We start from the raw sequence: 23,446 nt of genomic DNA, 5'->3' as shown, positions 1-23,446 counted from the left end.
TTATTATTCGCCATTTTTAAAAGTCGGTCAGCAGTCTCGTGGAGCAGAGCGTTAAGTCATTTGAAACTGCCAAGTGTGCTTTCTGAGCGTTCTCACTCTGAGCGGCTCACTTACTTAACGCACCCAATGACAAAGACAAAATAAATAAATAAATGACATGACTAAATTGCAAATAAGCAAAACATTTTAACAGTACATACCAATATATGCAAAGAAATTTAGAAAATGATTGACTGCGAAAAGCCAATCAGCTTACAGATCTAGCAAGCTTTTATTTTGCATAGATGCCCGCTGGAACGTTGAAGTGCTTAACTCTGAATTCAATTTTAAATAAATCCATGCATAAATACCAGCTTTTTCCATTAACATTCTAATTTACAACTAATCTGAGAACATAAAAAGCTACTTAAACATGGGTACTTTCTGATGCTGGTCTAGAGACAAGGGAAACCATGTCTGTGACAGGACACCATAATGAAGGCTCATTTCGCAGCTACTGGACAGCAAATCAAGAGGAAAGACACGATTGGTCCTCAATTCTGTCATCAACTGGATCCAAACAACACCCTGCCTCACAACCAGCCAGTCAAACTGCCAACCCTGTTTCAGTTCTTTCCGCACCAGCCAATCCACTCCCTGCCAGCTTGAATGAGGCCTATGACTATGCTACTATGCTATGACTATGACTATGACTATACGAGTCTGACTGACTATGCTACACGGACTGTTCAACAATTGTACAGTTAATTAATCTGACGATGTCCAGATAAATGATACTAAGAAAGAGTAAGACCCCAATAAATAAATATTTTAGCCAAATACTAATAGTAAAAATTGTTTTCTCTACGTATATGTTGTTTTTCTATTCTATCAAACTTCAAGGCAATTACAGGTTTTTCTATAAGTTTTTTAAAAAGAGAAAATAAATAATTTTCTAATAGCGATAGAGCCCTCTCGATGCGTGCTTACTGTGTGGTAGATGACCTTGACTTTGGTTAGCACTCTCGCCTGCAGCTCAGGACGCATAAGTCCAGTCGCGGTCATCAACCACACGGTAGAGCCCGCGTCGACAGCCTCTATCACTTAAATATACACCCATACATACACTGTGTGTGTATATATATATATATATATATATATATATATATATAAAAAAAAAAATATATATATATATATATATATATATATATATATATATATATATATATATATATATATATATATCCATACATGATTTAGTATGTTTCTGACAACTTTTTGCTTTATTATTTTGTACTTTCCCTGCCATTAGTATATAGCGGAGGTGGTCACCAGTCTGTCAGTCTGTCTGCGCTGTATGTATGTCACACTTTAGACTCTGGCCCTTCAGCCCTTTCAATTACTAATTTAGGACCTGGTTGTTATAGTGACCTAAACTGGAATATTGAGGGTCCTCTGCTCTTGACATTCCACTGCTTTATGCCTTCCTTGTATTGTGTTTTCACAGCTTTAAAGGGTTAAGTGTGTAAAGCAGTTATCTGATGGACGAACCAAGGTGTCATTTCACCAATTTGTAAATATTTATGTTTCAGTTTAAAGTATACAAATATGATGCCAGAGACTTTTAATTAATTATGATTAAAAAAGGCGATTTGCCATGCTTTTTTGCCTTCCCATAAACCCTGTCAACAAATGAGAAGTCTTATTGTTCATGGGATAAATAAGTGTTTATTTGTAATGCAATGACCAATGTATTAAAGGTAATTATTGATAATAATCAATTAATAGATAATAGGGAAATATAACCACACGGAAATGACAATATATCATTATTGTTACAAGTATTATAAACAATGTAGTGAACTACATTGAAATGCATTTATAGTAGTTAAAAATACAGTAAACACAGACTTCATTTGTGCTGTAAGTATGTTTTAAGCTGAGTGCAAAAGAGCACTAGTATTACAATAAGATATTATTGACAGTATACTTTTATAAAAGCATGCTATTAATAAAGCATGCTTCTGATAATATCTTGGCACAAAATAGCACAGTTGACTGAACTGAATATACAGTGGGATTCATTTTAATTTGTTATGTAAAAGGACGTATCCCTTGTGTACATGTTAATTACCCTTTTGTAATTTCTGTACTGTGAATATATTGATTTTGAAGCTACAAAAGAACAGAGAAAGGTGTAAACATGCACAATTATACTTATATTTTTGTTACCTATAATTATATTTTTGCATAAAGAAAATCTTTAGAAAATGATAAATTAAGAGATTATATTTTTATTATTATTTACTTAGGACTGTGGTCATTCTATTTATAGAGGATAATTAGAAATATATGGTGCATTCCATATGCAGTTTTAAACAGACTTTCAAGTTTAATCTATTATTCCTGATTATCTTAATTATTAATTATTAAAATATGTAATTTTAAATTACATTATTTTGGATTATAGTCCTGTATTTCACAGGTGCATACACTACTGTGTTTAGTAGCCTAACTACTGTCCTGTTTGAAATGTACCATTTGACCTACTACAACCATAAATGCGTTAAGTAAATGCAGACTAAATATAAATGCTATGGTGTGTGTCAATATACAGCTATGGCCAAAATTTTTCCATCCCCTTATAGCATGAACTAAGTTTGCTTCATGAAGTCGAATTATACCTGCTGTCACATTTCAAAATCTAACATGAAATACTGTACTGCTATTATGGTTTTCGGTAGACTTTTGCAATATAATTTTTTAGTTTCTTTAATTACATGATATGAAGAAAATATCTAAATTATGTTCACATATTTATTTTTTTAAATTTCTCAGTCTTAAAATTCTTGGTGATATTAAACTTTTGGCCATAGCTGTACAGTATTGATGCCTATCACCAGTGATATCTCTAGGAGGTTAGGGTTAGGGAGGTGGTGTAAGGTTGCAGTAAATAAATTAGTAAAGCTTTTCAATTGTGCTTAGGAAAAACAGTAAAGACAGACTACAATTAAATCAATTACACATTTTAATGAGTATGTAGTTTACATTAGAGCAGCTAAATGTAGATGTTATAATCCAACTCCTGTGTTCTCTTTGATAATCACTTTAACACTGATAAATCCCCATGGGCAATCAGCTATTCTAGTGTCTAATGGATCTAAAGGATACAATGTATTATCACAGCTGTTTAAATGTTGCATTCATAGCAGAAGAAGGGTATCCAATCAGTGTGCTAGATATCAACAGCGCTGCTGTAATCAAGGCTCTGTTAGTATGAAAGAGAACGCGTAACCTCTGTAAAAGTCACATCAGCTACAGTATCTACAGACATGCTCTTCTGATGTGGAGAAAATGGTTGGTTCCCTGGCATTAGCTAAATAAGCAAACATTCATATATCCTTTTCTTTTATATGGAATTGACTTCTGAACATGTCTCCACAACAGGGCAATGACCTTAAACACACAAATAATATAATATACATTATATATTAAATACATTTAAGGGCAACAGAACAAGCTGAATGTTTATTTTCCTGTCACCTTTTTTTGTCTACACTCCATTCAGTGGCCTGAAACATTGAAATAAACAATTAAAGATTGCTTTAAACACTAACAAAAAAATGTATACATGACTTCCTTGGTATGGTATAATTCACATTTTATATTTCATTTATATATTATCTTATTGTTTTTTTTTAAAGTGAATCTTCAAGCACGCTGTATAAGAGCAACTTTGAAGCTGTCTTTAAAAAGGGACCTGTGTTACCTAATGCAGGGGCTGCAGTGCTTGACTGAATATGTTTTTATACCATGTTTTCATATTTAGAAAATTGTTATTATTTTTTTCAAAGTGACTTCGAGGGCCCTTTTCCCATCAAATGTTTTTTTGTATTCTTCTCAGGCTTAAATAATATAATATAACATTTAGGAGCAAAAATACAGAAGAGCAAACCAAAGCTGGAAGCTAAAATTGCAAATATTTCTACAGCAACTGTGTACTTCCCAGGTGAACTGATGTAAGCTGGGATGAAAGTGATCCAAACAGCACAGAATATGAGCATGCTGAATGTAATGTATTTAGCTTCATTAAAGTTATCTGGTAGGTTACGAGCCAGAAAAGCGAGCACAAAGCACATGGCAGCAAGAAACCCAATATACCCTAACACAGCATAAAATGCTGCAGCAGATCCCAGGTCACACTCTAAAATGATTCTGTCTTTGAAAGAGTTCATGTTTTTGTTTGGAAAAGGAGGGGATATTATTAACCAAAGAGTGCAAATTAAGGCCTGAATGAATGTGAATGCAAAAAGAGTTAGCCGCTGCTGGACGGGCCCAAACCATTTCATCATATTATTACCAGGAAGTGTAGATCTAAACGCCATTAACACAACTATTGTTTTCCCCAGAACACAAGAGAGGCACAGGACAAATATGATCCCAAAGGAAGTGTGGCGCAACATACAGGACCACTCAGAGGGCTGGCCAATGAAAGTAAGTGAACAAAGGAAACACAGTGCTAATGAAAACAAAAGAAGGAAACTGAGTTCAGAGTTATTAGCTCTTACAATGGGGGTATCTCTATAAAGAAAGAACACAATAGCTATAGCAGTGGTTAAACAAGCCCCAATCAATGAAATGATCATCAGCAACATCCCCATGATTTCTCCAAATGACAGGAATTCAATAGCTTTTAAGATGCATTGTTTTTTTTGGTTATTTGACCTGTATTCCAAAGGGCACTTCATACAATCAATAGCATCTGCAAGAAAAAAATAAATAAAAAATCGATTAATACCATGGTGTAAATAAGTCTGCAGTCACACCTGAAAATCTTATTTACAATTATTATTATTATTATTATTATTATTATTATTATTATTATTATTATTATTATTATTATTATTATTATTATAACATTTATGTACAGATCCTCTGAGGTGCAATGCAGTGCTCCTTCTTAACCTACCTGTCTGATTGCTGATTTCTCCTTCAGCACATGGAATGCAGTCAAAGCAACAAACAGGCTTTCCTTTCTGAACAGCCTTCCGAGTGCCTGGAGGACAGCTCTCACTGCACACAGATTTAGGCGCCTTGGAAACAATTACAATGTATTACATTCTGTCAGCATCCTCACAGTATTCAATAATCAAGACATTGGGATGTATGTATTAACGATGTTCATATCATGGGGTTCGGGGCAAAATCGTAATACTGTTATTTCTTTTTTAACCTATCTGTGATGTATACACCTGTCTTGTTTCACCATAAGAAGTTGTGAAGGATAGCTTTTTTGCATATATTACTTACTGTCGAATTAAGGTGCGTTATCGACACATGACCTTTTTTATATTCAACAATACTTTACATTATATATATATATATATATATATATATATATATATATATATATATATATATATATATATATATGTGTGTGTATATATATATATATATGTATATATATATATATATATATATATATATATATATATACACACACACGCACAGTATGTAGGTAGTGGACAAAAAAATGGAAACTCCAATGTAAAGTCACTTAATAGGGCGTTGTTCCAGTATGGTATCCCGCTCTGTGGAGTTCTCGGCGGACCGTTTTTGATGAAACTGGCTACTCACGCCCCAGGTTGAAATTTGCAGTCAATTGATCTGCAGTTGCTCACCTGTTTTGCCTTGCACTTCGAATTAATGCACGGATATCACGATCCTGGATTATGCGCTTCTGCCCACTGTTGCCCTTTGCTGATGATGTCTTTCCCTCGGCGTTCCATGCCGACATCACCTTAAACACTGTTGCTCGTGAAACAAAAGCAAGTTGAGCTGTCTTGGTCACTGAAGCTCCTGCCAAACGCGCCCCAACAATCACCCCTCTTTCAAAGTCACTGAGGTCTCTGCTTGCAGCCATGCTAGCCATAATTATAGACAACCAGGGCTGTCCAGCATTTTCATACATGAACCTAAGCATGCTGGGATGTTATTTGCTTAATTAACACATGAGCCACACCTGTGTGGAAGCCGTTCCTTTCAATATACTTGGTGTCCCTCATTTACCCAGGTGTTTCCATTTTTTTGTCCACTACCTATATATATATATATATATATATACTTTTTTTTTTTTTTAAAGCAGAGATAGAAATAAGACTCTTATTACAGGTTTTAATAGGCGCATAATAATCCACAGTGTAAAGGTAACAAGCTCAGGTGTGTCTTATTAAATGCCTTGTAAAACCAGGAAAAGTTCAACAAAGTATATGCATTTTGTTGCAGAAAACAAAATCAAAAAAGTATAGTACTTGAAGAAATTGAAGAAAAAAATGGTTTTATCTTATTTTGTCTCTGTCTGTTGACAGGAATCTTTTATTAGTTGCTAGGAGAGAATAATAGACTACACATGCAATAATATAAGTCTGAGACATGTACTATAGACCTGTTTGTCTGTAACCTAAATGAAACACATAAATACCACGAAAAATTGTATTTATAAACAAAAAACTTATACATATAGCCCATTAACTGGAATGTGTTTTATGTTTATAAAAAAGCATTGCTAAAGTTATATGGAAATGGAGGGGATATTGAGAATATAATACATGATTTTTTGTTTTATGATTGTGATCAAAACTAACTAGACCCTGCTGGTGATGAATATAGTGAAGGCAGGCATACATTGCTTATTAACTGTGTTTGAATCTCTAACTGTTCTTTAATCTCATTCACCCTGTCCTACTGTGTGTCTGCATTGCGCACTTAAATTTGTACACATAACATTAATACAACATTGATAAAGTTCAAATAGTATTAGGTAGACATTACCTTATCCTGACCACCTGCCCAAACAATACTGACGTTATTCATAATAAACTGTTGTCCTTCTGGTAAAGATGCATCATAGAGACCAACTGTAACACATTTTATGATGCTCTCCTTATTGACTTGCAAGTTAACTAATGCATATCTTGCAGTTGGATCCCCATTCTCATCAAAATAAACATTCTCTCCATTCTTGGTAGTGAAATTAACTGTTTTCAGATAATGTACTACCTACAAAAAGACAAGATGTTATCACAGTGATTCACACAGTAATGTAATTCCTAATATTATAAAACATAGTCGCTTACCTGCCATGGTTCAATCGTCTTCTTATTTGCACATGTCTTACCAGCAAAAGGTCCCTGACCACTTTTGCATGTAAACAGATTGTGTAGTGAATGGGCTACAGCATACACAGCTTTATAGACATCATTGGCATTTCTTAGATCAGTTACATCGGTGTACTGATTCTTTACCTCTGCTAAATTCTCAGACCCTGTACATGGATTAACTGATGCAGTCATATCTTGGGTAGTCAGGGTGCAACTGAAAACAGTTTCCCAAAATTCTTTTAAGCCTGAATTCCCAGGGGTGTCAGATGGACAGACATTTAGTAAAAAGTCCTCCAAACCTGTGATTTCTGCATTACTGACTGTGAAACCCAGTGCCCCACCCAGAACTGTGACACTTTCTCCTGCTGCAAGGTCAGAAATCCAAGCTTCACTGCCTATCCACTGAAAACCAGTAACATTCTGAAGCAACAGTTCTTTAACCAGAAAATCTAAATCTGTATAAGAAGCGAAAGCTACAATAACCTTTGAAGATGACTTTTTTATAACATCTACAGTTTTAATTAGTTTTTCTCTTGGATACGTTCTGTAAATAGTCTCTATATATTCAATGCAAACCCCCTCTTCTTGGGCTGCTTTCACAAAGGTAGCCATTCCTGTGTTCCCATAGTCATCATCATTTCTAATTGCCCCAATCCAAGTCCATCCAAAATGCTTCACAAGCTGTGCCAGGGCTCTGCTTTGATAATAATCACTTGGTATGGTTCTGAAAAACGAAGGGTACTTATTCCTGTTACTCAAACATTCACAGGTTGCAAAGTGACTAATCTGGAAATAACAACAACAAACAAACAAACAAAAAGATTTAAAATATTATTCAAGAATAAAAGAAAATGTATGTGTATAGAAAACAAATAATAGAAAATGAAATAGAGATATTTTATGTACCAGATCTTTTACTTTTCATTAAACACAGGTTTCTGCATTTAAAAAGCAATGCAGTATTCAAAGCATGTTGAAAAGGTATTATAATCTTAATAGTAATGTTTCCAAATTGTTACCCAATAATAACTATATATTCTAATTTAAATAATTTGATGTTTTAATATCTCACTTTTTCGCTGTTATTACATTGTACTCAGTTACACAAACCATCCCTTTTAAATACTAGCTGCTAGACCATGCCTATCGTATGGGTCTGAATAAAAACTGTACAGAGAGTCAAGTTGACTTTGCTGTTAGGATAGGTTGAAGGGGTTTTCAGATTGATTTGAATGGGTTACACATGTCATCAAATAAATACATTTATGGTACAATGGCAACATATACTGTAAAATACTGGACATAAGATCACACATATGAAAATAAAGGTACATTTAAACATATTTGTTAAATAACTGTTATAACGAAATCCCTTATATTTTACAGTAGTAAAAGGTTTATAAAGTATTTCTCACCATTGGTATGTGAAAAGCTCTTGTTGTTGTTGCAATTGCTATAGCTGTTGCAGAACTAGAGGGTCCTATTATAGCATGGACAGTAGATGGTTTGGTACAGGACTGGTTAGAGTACAGTTTTTCATCCTGTTCATTCACTAAAGACATCCCTGCCCTTAGACTCAAAGGTATGGAACTACAACCATCGTATATCTTATAACCCAGTGATATACCAGGGAGTATATCTGTCCTGTTGTTTATTTCTTCAGTTGCAAAGATCATAGTTTGAGCTGATTGTAATTCTCTGAAATATAAACTGTAAGGAAAAATACACAGAATAATTATACAGATAACAACTAAATAAATAAACCCTCCCCATTCAACAGAGCCATTGGCTCCAATCCAATCCAAACCGTTCCTTCCAGGCTTACACTGGCCCTTTAAGCTTCTTATAGTGATAATGAAGTGAAATTATGAACCGCATGCAGGACTGAAATCACTAAATATGATACTAGTCATGCCTATTACTGTTGCAGAAACACCATTTTGTAAAAAATAAATAATAATAAACTAATACCCCCACTCCTCTGGTAATTCTGCACTGGGGGTAATTGGATAACATTGTGTGAATAAAAAGACATTAACAACAGCACTGATACATTGGTTTAAAAAATATGAAAGGTACACACAGTTCATTGATATAATCAAACATTGGACAAGTACTGTGTGCTTACCTGTGACCGGCTGTATACCTGCAAATTATTTATGTGATTACAATACATGAATAACATTGCGACTTCTACTTATTCATCTGGTCATAGACAATAAATAATAATGTGATACATGTTATTGGTTCTATAATGTAAATGTCATTCTGGTCATAGTGCAGGATTTTGTGATAAGCTCATGTATTGAATACTGCAACTACAGTGTCATTTGAGTTTAATTATTAATGTAGCTGTATCTGACAGTTCTGTATTTGATAAAACATTATTTTTCTAAAAAATACATAAACATGAAAGTGCTTTAACATAGAAAACTAAGAAATCTGTAGCCCTATAAATATCAATATTTAAAACAATTTTAATTTTATTATTTTTTTCTTTAATTTTGTTATGCTTTGTAGGTTTCACTTACTCTTTGCATTTTCGTGGTTCAGGCTCTCCTTTAAAGGCAGGTTTGGCATCTACAAGGTTGTGGTGTAATTCAAAGATTCCTCCAATTGTAATATCTCCATCCTTTGAAAACTGGGACAATTCTGGTCTGCCTCGCAAGCTGCAAACATGCTCATCTGCCCTTGTTAAAAGAGCAGTTAGTATTACTGCCATAAGTAGCATTTCAAAATTATCTTTCTGGTCAAAGTAAAATTAGGACACTTTCTTGAGTATATATACTGTAGTGCAATGCTAATCACATGTGATGAAATTAATAGAAGTAAGTTTCTTACTCCCACCAAAGCAGTAATTCTCAAGGTATGAATCTGCCTGGGGAAAAAGAGCAACTGTGTAGTAATCATCTAGGTCTAAACCACTGTGACTGTCATGACTTAGCAACTACAGAGTGCTGTTTGTTTGTTTATTTATTTATTTAATTTATTATTTAAATAGATTGTGTATGATGTATGTTAATTCTAAATACAGTATCACTGGCAAGTAACCTTGTAAATATAGTATCACATGAACAAAAATGTTTATGTTTTATATGCATTGTAATTTCAAAGGCCTAGGATTTTTCAGTTGTGTTGAAAATGTGCCTGCTTGTATATTTAAATCAAATATCAGGGGTTTAAGGGACATACACAATGAAAATACATACCATTTAAGAGGAATGCAAGGCTGGAATTCAGACTTCTATTTTTAGTCATTACCAATTATTTTTAGTCATTACCAATTATTTTTATTATTTTCTCCCAATTTGGAATGGCCAATTATTTTTAGGCTCAGCTCACCGCTACCACCCCTGCGCTGACTCGGGAGGGCCGAAGACGAAGTCACGCTGTCCTCCGAAGCGTGTGCCGTCAGCCGACCGCTTTATTCACACTGCGGACTCACCATGAAGCCACTTTCGCCTTTTGTTTTCCTTATTATTTCTGAGCACCTGCACACGTTGCATGATACAAGTGCAACCACTTTACCATCGTTGGTATTGGGGATCGCAGAACCAGCGCCATCTGGCAGATAATAAAAGAAAGAAAAGAAAAGAATAATAAAACTGGGCATCATTGAAGTGTTTCAATTACAACCTTCTGAATTCTCACACCCTTCCACACACACATTTCAGGTTTTAAATATGGGCTTGATTTGCCCCAGTTCATAGATAACAAGTTAAGGTGTGTCTTATTAAACTCATAGTAAAACCAGAAATGGCTCAACTGCTATGCAATGGGAGTCTTATTTCCATCCCTGTAAAGGAAAAATATGAAGCCGGTGTAATTACATAAAGTGCTATTGTAGAGTACTTATTTAACTTTGATTAATTATAGAAATGAATTGCAATGTGTAAGGTCAGAGGATGCAACTCAGCTGGTTTGGATACTGACACAAATGAGATCCAGAGGAAGTACATTTTGTATTCTTGAAGATGGCGCCAGTACTGTAGAGGAGGAAGGGGAATGAGATAAGAACAGCTTCCAGAGAGAGGTGTACTTTTCAAGATCTGTATTGCATTCAGTGTGAGTAGGTTTCATTTGCTGAACATGCCAACAAAATAATTGATCGTTACAAATGTGTAGTAAAGACTGATGATCACAGGTTAACAATACTGTGGCGAATCTCAGTTCTCGCAAGCAGGGGCTTCTCACAGGCAGAGGTGGGACGTGAACCCAGGACCTCCCGCTTTGAAGCATAGCGCCGATATCACTGACACAAGAGCCGGGCTCTTTTGCAGGAACAGATATCGGGCTTATGTCTGCATGTTTAGATTGCATCACCTACCAGCCCTGACCCCTACCCCTGTGCACGCTACAATACTATTACAGTATGTTTTTGATAGATGAAATGCTAGCCGTATCAGTTCAGAGACGATAGATAAAGAGAAGGAGATGCAATACCTTTTATTGGACTAACTAAACAATAATTAATCAGATGCTTTCAAGTCCTCAAAGGTATCTTCTTCAGGTGAAAGTAGGAAAGAGAGATTGATGTTTACATTCAAAGGTGGTATCAGAACTTTAACAAAAAGAACCCATTTTGAATCACTACAATTCTAATGTAAGAAAAAAAAAGCTGTGTTGAAAAAATATATATATATATATATGCATACTATACACACACATATACATATATATAATGTTTTTGACAACTATTTGCTTTATTACTTTGGGCTTTCCCTGCCATTAGTATATAGCGGAGGTGGTCACCAGTCTGTCAGTCTGTCTGCGCTGTATGTATGTCACACTTTAGACTCTGGCCCTTCAGCCCTTTCAATTACTAATTTAGGACCTGGTTGTTATAATGACCTGAACTGGAATATTGAGGGTCCCCTGCTCTTGACATTCCACTGCTTTATACCTTCCTTGTATTGTGTTTTCACAGCTTTAAAGGGTTAAGTGTGTAAAGCAGTTATCTGATGGACGAACCAAGGTGTAATTTCACCAATTTGTAAATATTTATGTTTCAGTTAAAGTATACAAATACGATACCAGAGACTTTTAGTTAAATATGATTAAAAAAGGGCAATTTTCCATGCTTTTTTGCCTTACCATAAACCCTGTCAACAAATGAGAAGTCTTATTGTTCATGGGATAAATAAGTGTTTATTTGTAATGCAATGGCCAATTTATTAAAGGTAATTATTGATAATAATTCATTAGTAGATAATAGGGAAATATAACCACACGGAATTGATAATATTTCAGTATTGTTACAAGTATTATAAACAATGTAGTGAACTGCATTGAAATGCATTTATAGTAGGTGATTAAAAATGCAGTAAACACAGACTTCATTTGTGCTGTAAGTATTTTTTAAAGATGAGTGTAAAAGATCACTAGGATTGCAATACAAAAGTAAGATAATATTGACAGTATACTTTTATAAAAGCATGCTATTAATAAAGCATGCTTGTGATCATATGGTAGCACAGAGTAGCACAGTTATTATATGAATATATTGATTTTGAATCTACAAAAGAACAAAGAAAAATGTAAACATGCACAATTATATTTTATTTTTGCATTAAGAAAATCTTTAGAAAATGATAAATTAAGAGATGGTAAATGGTGAGTTAATATAAATGCTATAGTGTGTGTGTCATTATAGAGGTATGGCCAAAAGTTTTCCAAACATCCGTAAAGCCGAATTCTACCTGCTGAATACTGTTAAGTTAACATATTTGATTACATACCACGTTGTAGTTTTCCATATACTTAACGGAAAACTGACAAAAAATGTAAAAATGTGACATTTCAAAATCTAACATGAAATACTGTACTACATTTATGGCTTCTGGTAGACTTTTGCAATATAATTTTGCAGTTTCTTTGATTACATGATGTTATATAAAAGATTCACATATTTATTTTTTTTTAAATGATGTCTCAATCTTAAAATTCTAGGTGATGCAATAGCCATAGCTTTACAGTATTGAGACCTCCAGTACATTATAGAGAAGTTCTATTGAAGACTATCACCAGTGATATATCTAGGAGGTGGTATAAGGTTGCCGTAAATAAAGTAGTAAAGCTTTTTAATTGTGCCTAGGAAAAACAATAAACAAAAAATAAAGATCAATTACACATTTTAATGAGTATGCAAGTTTACATTAGAGCAGCTAAATGTAGATGTTATAATCCAACTCCTGTTTTCTCTTTGATAATCAGTTTAACACTGATAAATCCCCATGGGCAATTAGCTATTCTAGTGTCTAATGGATCTAAAGGATACAATGTATTATCAGAGCTGTTTAAATGTGGCATTCATAGCAGAAGAAGGGTATCCAATCAGTGTGCTAGATATCAACAGCGCTGCTGTAATCAAGGCTCTGTTAGTATGACAGAGAACGCGTAACCTCTGTAAAAGTGACATCAGCTACAGTATCTACAGACACGCTCTTCTGATGTGGAGAAAATGGTTGGTTCCCTGGCATTAGCTAAATAAGCAAACATTCATATATCATTTTGTTTTATATGAAATTGACTTCTGAACTTATGTCTCCACAACAGGGCAATGACCTTAAACACTAATAATATAATATACATTATATATTAAATAGCATTTGTAAAACGTTTTACAGAATTTCTAGCATCCAATAGTGTACAGTAAAACCTGTCTAACCTGGGAACAGAAAATTCTGCTGGATAATACAGTGTACTGGCTTACAGGTTATTATGAAATCTAATACTGTACCTAGAAAAAATGTATACATGACTAACTTGGTATGATATAATTCCCATTTTATATTTAATTTATATATTATCTTATTGTTTTTTTTAAAGTGAATCTTCAAGCACGCTGTATAAGAGCAACTTTGAAGCTGTCTTTAAAAAAGGACCTGTGTTACCTAATGCGGGGGCTGCAGTGCTTGACTGAATGTGTTTTTATACCATGTTTTCATATTTAGAAAATTGTTATTATTTTTTTCAAAGTGACTTCGAGGGCCCTTTTCCCATCAAATGTTTTTTTGTATTCTTCTCAGGCTTAAATAATATAATATAACATTTAGGAGCAAAAATACAGAAGAGCAAACCAAAGCTGGAAGCTAAAATTGCAAATATTTCTACAGCAACTGTGTACTTCCCAGGTGAACTGATGTAAGCTGGGATGAAAGTGATCCAAACAGCACAGAATATGAGCATGCTAAATGTAATGTATTTCGCTTCATTAAAGTTATCTGGTAGGTTACGAGCCAGAAAAGCAAGCACAAAGCACATGGCAGCAAGAAACCCAATATACCCTAACACAGCATAAAATGCTGCAGCAGATCCCAGGTCACACTCTAAAATGATTCTGTCTTTGAAAGAGTTCACATTTTTGTTTGGAAAAGGAGGGGATAGTATTAACCAAAGAGTGCAAATTAAGGCCTGAATGAATGTGAATACAAAAAGAGTTAGCCGCTGCTGGACGGGCCCAAACCATTTCATCATATTGTTACCAGGAAGTGTAGATCTAAACGCCATTAACACAACTATTGTTTTCCCCAGAACACAAGAGATGCACAGGACAAATGTGATCCCAAAGGCAGTGTGGCGCAACATACAGGACCACTCAGAGGGCTGGCCAATGAAAGTAAGTGAACAAAGGAAACACAGAGCTAATGAAAACAAAAGAAGGAAACTGAGTTCAGAGTTATTAGCTTTAACAATGGGGGTATCTCTGAAATGAAAGAAAACAGTAGCTATAGCAGTGGTTAAACAAGCCCCAATCAATGAAAGGATCATCAGCAACATCCCCATGATTTCTCCAAATGACAGGAATTCAATGGCTTTTAAGATGCATTGTTTTTTTTGGTTATTCGACCTGTATTCCAAAGGGCACTTCATACAATCAATAGAATCTGCAAGAAAAAATACATAAAACATTTATTATTGTCATGTTGTAAATACGTCTGAAAATCTTATTTACAACCATTATTATTATTATTATTATTATTATTATTATTATTATTATTATTATAACATCCTCTGAGGTGCAATGCAGTGCTCCTTCTTAACCTACCTGTCTGATTGCTGATTTCTCCTTCAGCACATGGAATGCAGTCAAAGCAACAAACAGGCTTTCCTTTCTGAACAGCCTTCCGAGTGCCTGGAGGACAGCTCTCACTGCACACTGATTTAGGCGCCTTGAAAACAATTACAATGTATTACAATATGTCAACTTACTGAATAGATTTAATAATCAAGACATTGGGGTGTATGTATTAACGATGTTCATATCATGGGGTTTTGCGACGAAATTGTAATGCTGTTATTTCATTTTTAACCTATCTGTGATGTATACACCTGTCTTATTTCACCATAAGAAATTGTGAAGGATGGCTTCTTTCCATATATTACTTACGGTCAAATTAAGTGTGCGTTATCGACACATGACCTTTTTCATATTCAACTATATTTTATATATTTTATATATATATATATATATATTATATAAAAGCAGGGATGGAAATAAGACTGATATTACAGGTTGTAGTAGGCTCGTAATAATCCACAGTTGAAAGGTATCAAGCTCAGGTTTGTTTTATTAAATGCCTTGTAAAACCAGGAATGAATCAAATTGCTATGCAATGGGAGTCTTATTTCCATCTCTGAAAAGTTCAAAAGAGAATATGCATTTTTTTGCAGAAAACAAAAATAAAAAAGTATTGTACTTGTTTTGTACTTCTTTTATCCTATTTTGTCTCTGTCTCTTGACAGAAATCTTTTATTAGTTACTAGGAGAGAATAATAGCCTACACATGCAGTAATATAAGTCTGATACATGTACTATAGACCTACAGTAATATAAGTCTGAGACATGTACTATAGACCTGGTTGTCTGTAACCTAAATGAAACACATAAATACCACGAAAAATTGTATTTATAAACAAAAAACTTATACATATAGCCCATTAACTGGAATGAGTTTTATGTTTATAAAAAAGCATTGCTAAAGTTATATAGAAATGGAGGGGATATTGAGAATATAATACATGATTTTTTTTATGATTGTAAAAGCGATCAAAACTAACCAGACCTTGTTTTCCACTGCTGGCGATGAATATAGTGAAGGCAGGCATACATTGCTTATTAACTGTGTTTGAATCTCTATGGCTGTCATTCACCCTGTTCTACTATGTGTCTGTTTTGTGCACTTACATTTGTACACATATCTATGAACATTAATACAACATTGAATAAAGTTCAAATAGTATTAGGTAGACATTACCTTATCCTGACCACCTGCCCAAACAATACTGACGTTATTCATAATAAACTGTTGTCCTTCTGGTAAAGATGCATCATAGAGACCAACTGTAACACATTTTATGATGCTCTCCTTATTGACTTGCAAGTTAACTAATGCATATCTTGCAGTTGGATCCCCATTCTCATCAAAATAAACATTCTCTCCATTCTTGGTTGTGAAATTAACTTTTTTCAGATAATGCACTACCTACAAAAAGACAAGGTGTTATCACAGTGATTCACACAGGAATGTAATTCCTAATAGTATAAAACATAGTCACTTACCTGCCATGGTTCAATCTTCTTCTTATTTGCACATGTCTTACCAGCAAAAGGTCCCTGGTCACTTTCGCATGTAAGCAGATTGTGTAGTGAATGGGCTACAGCATACACAGCTTTATAGACATCATTGGCATTTCTTAGATCAGTTACATCGGTGTACTGATTCTTTACCTCTGCTAAATTCTCAGACCCTGTACATGGATTAACCGATGCAGTCTTGTCTTGGGAAGTCAGGGTGCAACTGAAAACAGTTTCCCAAAAATGTTTTAAGCCTGAATTCCCAGGGGTGTCAGATGGACGGACATTCATTAAAAACTCCTCCAAACCTGTAATTACTGCATTACTGACTACGAAACCCAGTGCCCCCCCCAGAACTCTGAAACTTTCTCCTGCTGCAAGGTCAGAAATCCAAGCTTCAGTGCCTATCCACTGAAAACCAGTAACATTCTGAAGGAATAGTTCTTTAACCAGAAATTCAAAATCTGTAGAAGAAGTGAAAGCTACAATAACCTTTGAAGATGACTTTTTTATAACATCTACAGTTTTAATTAGTTTTTCTCTTGGATACGTTCTGTAAATAGTCTCTATATATTCAATGCAAACCCCCTCTTCTTGGGCTGCTTTCACAAAGGTAGCCATTCCTGTGTTCCCATAGTCATCATCATTTCTAATTGCCCCAATCCAAGTCCATCCGAAATGCTTCACAAGCTGTGCCAGGGCTCTACTTTGATAATAATCACTTGGTATGGTTCTGAAAAACGAAGGGTACTTATTCCTGTTACTCAGACATTCACAGGTTGCAAAGTGACTAATCTGTAATTAACAACAACAAACAAACAAACAAAAATATGTTAAATATTATTGAAGAATGAAATAAAATGCATCTGTATAGAAAACAAATAATAGAAAATGAAATATTTTCAGAAAGGAGACATCCACTTAGTTGAAGAAAATAAGAATTTATTGATTGCAAAAGATATGCCTGATGGGAATATGAACAATTGGCAAACATTTTTCTTTTAAAGTGGTTATCACATTGTACTCAACCGTTGTATTCAACCATCCCTTTTAAATGCTAGCTGCTAGACCATGCCTATCATATGGGTCTGAATATAAAACTGTGCAGAGAGTCAAGTTGACTTTGCTGTTAGGATAGGTTGAAGGGGTTTTCAGATGGATTTGAGAGGGGTAACCTACCTCCAGAAAAGATGCATTTACACATGTCATCAAATAAATTCATTTATGGTACTATGGCAACATATACTGTAACATACTGGACATAAGATCACACATATGAAAATAAAGGTACATTTAAACATATTTGTTAAATAACTATTATAACTAAATCCCTTATATTTTACAGTAATAAAAGGTTTATAAAATATTTCTCACCACTGGTATGTGAAAAGCTCTTGTTGTTGTTGCAATTGCTATAGCTGTTGCAGAACTAGAGGGTCCTATTATAGCATGGACAGTAGATGGCTTGGTACAGGACTGGTTAGAGTACATATTTTCTTCCTGTTCATTCACTAAAGCCATCGCTGCCCTTATAGTCAAAGGTATGGTACTGCAATCATCGTATATCTTATAACCCAGTGATATACCAGGGAGTATATCTGTCCTGTTGTTTATTTCTTCAGTGGCAAAGATCATGGTTTGAGCTGATTGTAATTCTCCGAAATCTACACTGTAAGGAAAAATACACAGATTCATTATACAGATAACAACTAAATAAATAAACCCTCACCATTCAACAGAGCCATTGGCTCCAATCCAATCCAAACCGTTCCTTCCAGGCTTACACTGGCCCTTTAAGCTTCTTATAGTGATAATGAAGTGAAAATATGAACCGCATGCAGGAATGAAATCACTAAATATGATACTAGTCATGCCTATTACTGTTGCAGAGACACATTTTTGTAAAAATAAAATAATAATAAACTAATACCCCCACTCCCCTGGTAATTCTGCACTGGGGGTAATTTGATAACATTTTGTGAATGCAAAGACATTAAGAACAGCACTGAAACACAAATATGAAAAGCACACACAGTTTACCTATGACCAGATGTATACCTGCAAATTATTTATGTGATTACAATACATCAATACCATTGTGACTTATATTATTCATCTGGTCATAGACAATAAATAATAATGTGATTCTATAATGTAAATGTCATTCTGGTCATAGTGTAGGATTTTGTGATAAGCTCATGTATTGAATACTGCAACTACAGTGTCATTTCAGTTTAATTATTAATGGACCTGTAACTGCCAGTTCTGTATTTGATAAAACATTCTTTTTTAAAAAATACATAAACATGAAAGTGCTTTAGCATAGAAAATTAAGTCATTAATTTATAAATAACAATATTTAAAACTATTTTAAACTTTAATTATTTTTTTATTTTGTTTAAATGTTTTTATGCTTTGTAGGTTTCACTTACTCTTTGCATTTTCGTGGTTCAGGCTCTCCTTTAAAGGCAGGTTTGGCATCTATAAGGTTGTCGTGTAATTGAAAGATTCCTCCAATTATAATGTCTCCATCCTTTGAAAACTGAGGCAATTCTGGTCTGCCTCGCAAATTGCAAACAGGCTCATCTGCCCTTGTTAAAAGAACAGTTAATATTACTGCCATGAGTAGCATTTCAAAATTGTCTTTCTGGTCAAAGTACAAATAGGACAATTTCTTGAACATATATACGGTAGTGCAATGCTAATCACGTGATTAAATTAATATGAAGTAAAATTCTTACTCCCACCAAAGCAGTAATTCTCAAAGGTATGAATCTGCCTGGGGAAAAAAGAACAGCTGTGTAGTAATCATCTAGGCCTAAACCACTGTGAATCTCATGACTTAGCAATTACAGAGTGCTGTTTATTTATTTATGTATTTATTTAAATACATTTGGCAGACATTGTATGATGTATGTTATGTCTAAATACAGTATCACTGGCAAGTAACCTTGTAAATCGAGGGGAACGGTAGTTCCTCGCGCAAAGTTACAGCGAAGCGCGAGAACTGCCAATGACTATCTATACAGCATGGATACTTTACGTGTTTTCAGGGTATTGGGGAGGCAAAACTTAATCCGCCAAAACCACTATTACACTTTTATGTGTAGTTCCCAACACTCTTAAGTGAAATGTGAAAAACAAAACAGTCAATATCTGTCATACAGTAAGAGAAATAAGTCGCCAAAGTAAGGTAAAAATGTACATCTCCTCCTTCTCATTCTTTTTCTTGTTCTTCTGCCATACTTTTACAGACTCCAGGCACTTTTATCCACCCATATGTATATTACAGAACATCCACGTTTAATGACAATTAACTTGTTTTGTCAACATGGAAATATACTGGGGAACGCATTTATTTTGACGCCTGTATCATTTATATTAAACAATTTATTGATATTTTAAAATGGACTAGTCGCACGCATCGCACACAAAAAAAAACCCCAAAGATTTTGAGATTTTTATCTTGAGCTCTGAAAATATTTGGTTCCCTGTCAGTGTAACGCTCATTGTTGTCCCTGTTGTCACAAGGAAGTACGTTTTCCTCTCTCAATACTGGTTGATGAGAGTATCACTATTTGTGGTACCCACTGGACAAAAGGGAACATTCATTTCTGAGAATTAGCTAAGCTGAATATATTTGGTAAAAGTAAAACATAAATAAATACATTAATATAAATATTGAAATAAATTAATACATAAATGAATACATAGACTATTAGGGCAGCAGTGTGGAGTAGTGGTTAGGGCTCTGGACTCTTGACCGGAGGGTCATGGGTTCAATCCCAGGTGGGGGACACTGCTGCTGTACCCTTGAGCAAGGTACTTTACCTAGATTGCTCCAGTAAAAACCCAATTGTATAAATGGGTAATTGTATGTAAAAATAATGTGATATCTGTATAATGTGATATCTTGTAACAATTGTAAGTCGCCCTGGATAAGGGCGTCTGCTAAGAAATAAATAATAATAATAATATTTATTTATTTATTTATTCATTCATTCATTCATTCATTCATTCATTTATTTATCTTGATATGTATTTATTTTCACTATCATGTAAACACTGCCATTTAAACAAAAATAAATATTTAACAGTTCTTGTTCAATTGTATATTAGTGAAGGTTTTTGTACATAAAGGTCGTCATGCTTTCATATATTTTTACTTTCAAATTAAAAACTATATTGTAACGACCCAGACAATTGCTTTGTTGCAGGACTTGTTGTCTGTTCAGTTTGTCTCGTCTGTCTTTGTTACATGTATTGTAAGGGGAACGGGACGGGTAACGCCATTAGTGAATGGGGAGAATGTGTATTGTTGTTTACACGGTTTGCAGAGCATTTGAGAATTCAACACCGTCTCTCTGAGTTAGGGTAGCCACCTATCCGGATTTTACAGAGGTCAGGACTGCCCAGTCCCTGACCACATTCCAGCGCCTCCTTAAGACTCACCTCTTCAAACAGCACCTGTAGAACTCCTCTGTTTGTATCCTGGGACACTATCACCCTTCATTTAAATGTGCTTTATTTTGCTCTTATCTGCCCCCTATTTTACTGCATTTAATTCTGTACTTCAGAATACTGTAATCTGCCAAGTGTTTAACCTGTAGTATTTTGTATTTAATCATATCCTGATGTAACTATCACTATTATCTGCTGTATTATTGAATTGTGTTTTGTCACACTTGTACTTTGCTTGAACAAAAGTTATTGTATTTCTTGCTCTTATTGTATTACTTGTATTACTTGTATTGTAACACTTGAAATGTATTTGCTTACGATTGTAAGTCGCCCTGGATAAGGGCGTCTGCTAAGAAATAAATAATAATAATAATAATAATTTGACCGGACAGTCCGGGAATTGGCATCTGTGTCCATGTGGCAGGAATTAACAAGCCCGGACGCCCTGATGTCCTTTTTTTAAGTGAAACGCATCAGAAACACCAACCTTCCTATTGTATTTTCTTATAAGAAAAATGTACTGTTTAGTACTGATCTGTACATTCTACTTTGTTGCCAGCATTTGAATAATGCTGAAGACAACGAACATGTCCACGTGATGTAAACAATCCAAGTGAGGGCGTGCAGTCACGTGACCCCAGCAGGCTACATACTGTCAGTATTTGCAACCACAGAGCAAACTTCTTACCTCCAGTCACAGGAATTAGAAAGATATACCGTAATTTATGATGTGCCAGATACTTGGAATTTGTGACCCCTACTGTGTACCACCGGTGACTGAGCACACTTTAACGTGATTTGACCAAGATTCTTTTTCCTTTTAAGAAAACTTACTTACAGGTACATATTATTAAGAAAAAATAAATTTTCAATAATTTGTTACAAAATACAGTACAATTATGAATTATAGACAGTATTTCTATGTTGTTTGCATATAAACGTTAACATCTTTCGTTAAATAGAGTCACAATTAAAACAATGTACAGTATATGACATATTTGGTATAAGAGTATCATAACTTTGTACGGGGATACAAAATAAAAAAAAACTTTTGTTCCACGAAGCGTCAGTAACTAGAATCTGTATATTTCCTGTAAAGTATACTTCAGTAAGTGACAGCTTAACGACTGTACTAAAGGACTATGCTGTGTAGAAAGGAGCACAGCATTAACAATATGTAAGGTACGTGCATAACGATTTCTGTTCAGTTTTCAATTTGCATAAAATTACAGGTAGTTTTAAATTTTAAATGTGGCCATTGTGTCCACTGCTCCAGTACTGTAAATACTAAAACTATTAATCGCCCATGATCGGGTAAAAAGATAAAGATTTAAGGCTTCATTAACTGTAATACCACAGGAGTAATTCATATGTTAACTTGTCCATGCAGACTGGTTTACATAGGTCAAATGAAAAGAGCCTTAAAAATAAGGGTCTCTGAACATAAAGCAATAAAGGAATTGGGAACCAAAATCAAGAATATGCAATAGCCAAACACTATAAAAAAAAAACTGGTCACAGATCATCTCCACACTCTTACGATTTGTCGGGGTGGAGAAAGTAACACTACCAGCTCAAGGCAGGGGCGCTGGAACTAGGGGTGCTGGGGGTGCGGTAGAGCATACTATATATATTGCCCTGCAAACATTAGAACCAATTGGTCTTTTTATCGTGGTACACCGCTGCAACCCCCCGGCGACTCGAGGAACAGAGGCTGAAGCACGCGTCCTCCGAAACGTGTTCCTGGCAATCTGCCATTTTTCACACTGCGGATCTACAGCGAAACCACCAGACCTATAGTGCCAGAGGACAACACAGATGTGAATGGCTCCACTGCAGACCTGCAGATGCCCTATCAGCCACAGGGATCGCTGGTGCGTGGTGAACTGTGGATTGCCCTGCCGACCTACCCGGGCGGCACTCAGCCAATTGTGCGCCGCCCCCTAGGAACCCCCGATCACGGTTGGCAATGACATAGCTTAGATTCGAATCTTAGAAAATGTGTGTTCTTTAATACTAAATCTCTGATTTAAGTCAGATATGTCAATTACATTATGTCGAAGTGTTTTCATTGTTGATAGTTTCTATTGTATGTATTTGTGGTATACTGTTGATGAAATAATATGAAATCATGATCAAATTTGGATATGTCAATTGCATTATGCTGAATCAATTATTATACAATAGATGCTGCTTATTAACAACCTCTCGGTTTCCATCAAAAAGTTGTCATTAGTCGAAAGTTGCCAATAGGCTAAAAAAAACAAAA

At 34.7% G+C, this 23,446-nt stretch overlaps 2 protein-coding genes and 1 long non-coding RNA gene across 3 annotated transcripts in view; 1 reads left to right on the top strand and 2 right to left on the bottom strand.

Moving 5' to 3' along the window:
• LOC131740044 (uncharacterized) overlaps window positions 1-23,446 on the top strand; it is a 56,195-nt gene that overhangs the window by 22,180 nt on the left and 10,569 nt on the right. The window contains exons 3-4 of the long non-coding RNA XR_009330666.1: window positions 4,389-4,473; window positions 14,673-14,757. This is a non-coding gene — a long non-coding RNA (uncharacterized LOC131740044). The remainder of the gene's footprint in view (window positions 1-4,388; window positions 4,474-14,672; window positions 14,758-23,446) is intronic.
• On the bottom strand, window positions 3,027-9,943 carry LOC117416790 (extracellular calcium-sensing receptor-like). Its single transcript, XM_034924845.2, has 6 exons — window positions 9,671-9,943; window positions 8,555-8,849; window positions 7,116-7,925; window positions 6,811-7,038; window positions 4,949-5,072; window positions 3,027-4,741 (listed from the first exon to the last, which is right to left on the bottom strand). Exons 1-6 carry the CDS (start codon window positions 9,868-9,870, stop codon window positions 3,828-3,830), a joined length of 2,571 nt encoding a protein of 856 aa, XP_034780736.1. The 5' UTR covers window positions 9,871-9,943; the 3' UTR covers window positions 3,027-3,827.
• On the bottom strand, window positions 12,211-19,456 carry LOC131740043 (extracellular calcium-sensing receptor-like). The gene is made up of 6 exons (XM_059034409.1): window positions 19,149-19,456; window positions 18,091-18,385; window positions 16,698-17,511; window positions 16,397-16,620; window positions 15,187-15,310; window positions 12,211-15,025 (listed from the first exon to the last, which is right to left on the bottom strand). The coding sequence occupies exons 1-6, from the start codon at window positions 19,397-19,399 to the stop codon at window positions 14,112-14,114; spliced, it is 2,622 nt and encodes an 873-aa protein (XP_058890392.1). The 5' UTR covers window positions 19,400-19,456; the 3' UTR covers window positions 12,211-14,111.

Source organism: Acipenser ruthenus, chromosome 12 (genome assembly GCF_902713425.1).
Source record: "Acipenser ruthenus chromosome 12, fAciRut3.2 maternal haplotype, whole genome shotgun sequence".
NCBI classification, from domain to species: domain Eukaryota; kingdom Metazoa; phylum Chordata; class Actinopteri; order Acipenseriformes; family Acipenseridae; genus Acipenser; species Acipenser ruthenus.
Note: the sequence above shows the minus strand (reverse complement) of the source record. Positions and strands in the feature narration are given on the sequence as shown.

What these genes read in the sequence shown, in the direction of transcription:
- LOC117416790 (XM_034924845.2), bottom strand. Translation starts at nt 9,870, where the DNA reads ATGCTACTTATGGCAGTAATACTAACTGCTCTTTTAACAAGGGCAGAT. An exon ending in AGACGATTGAACCATGGCAG is followed by an intron (nt 7,039 to 7,115) that starts GTAAGCGACTAT and finishes GTCTTTTTGTAG; the next exon opens with GTAGTACATTATCTGAAAAC. An exon ending in AGAAATCAGCAATCAGACAG is followed by an intron (nt 4,742 to 4,948) that starts GTAGGTTAAGAA and finishes TTTTTCTTGCAG; the next exon opens with ATGCTATTGATTGTATGAAG.
- LOC131740043 (XM_059034409.1), bottom strand. Translation starts at nt 19,399, where the DNA reads ATGTTCAAGAAATTGTCCTATTTGTACTTTGACCAGAAAGACAATTTT. An exon ending in GAACCACGAAAATGCAAAGA is followed by an intron (nt 18,386 to 19,148) that starts GTAAGTGAAACC and finishes TTTTCCTTACAG; the next exon opens with TGTAGATTTCGGAGAATTAC. An exon ending in GAGCTTTTCACATACCAGTG is followed by an intron (nt 17,512 to 18,090) that starts GTGAGAAATATT and finishes TGTTAATTACAG; the next exon opens with ATTAGTCACTTTGCAACCTG.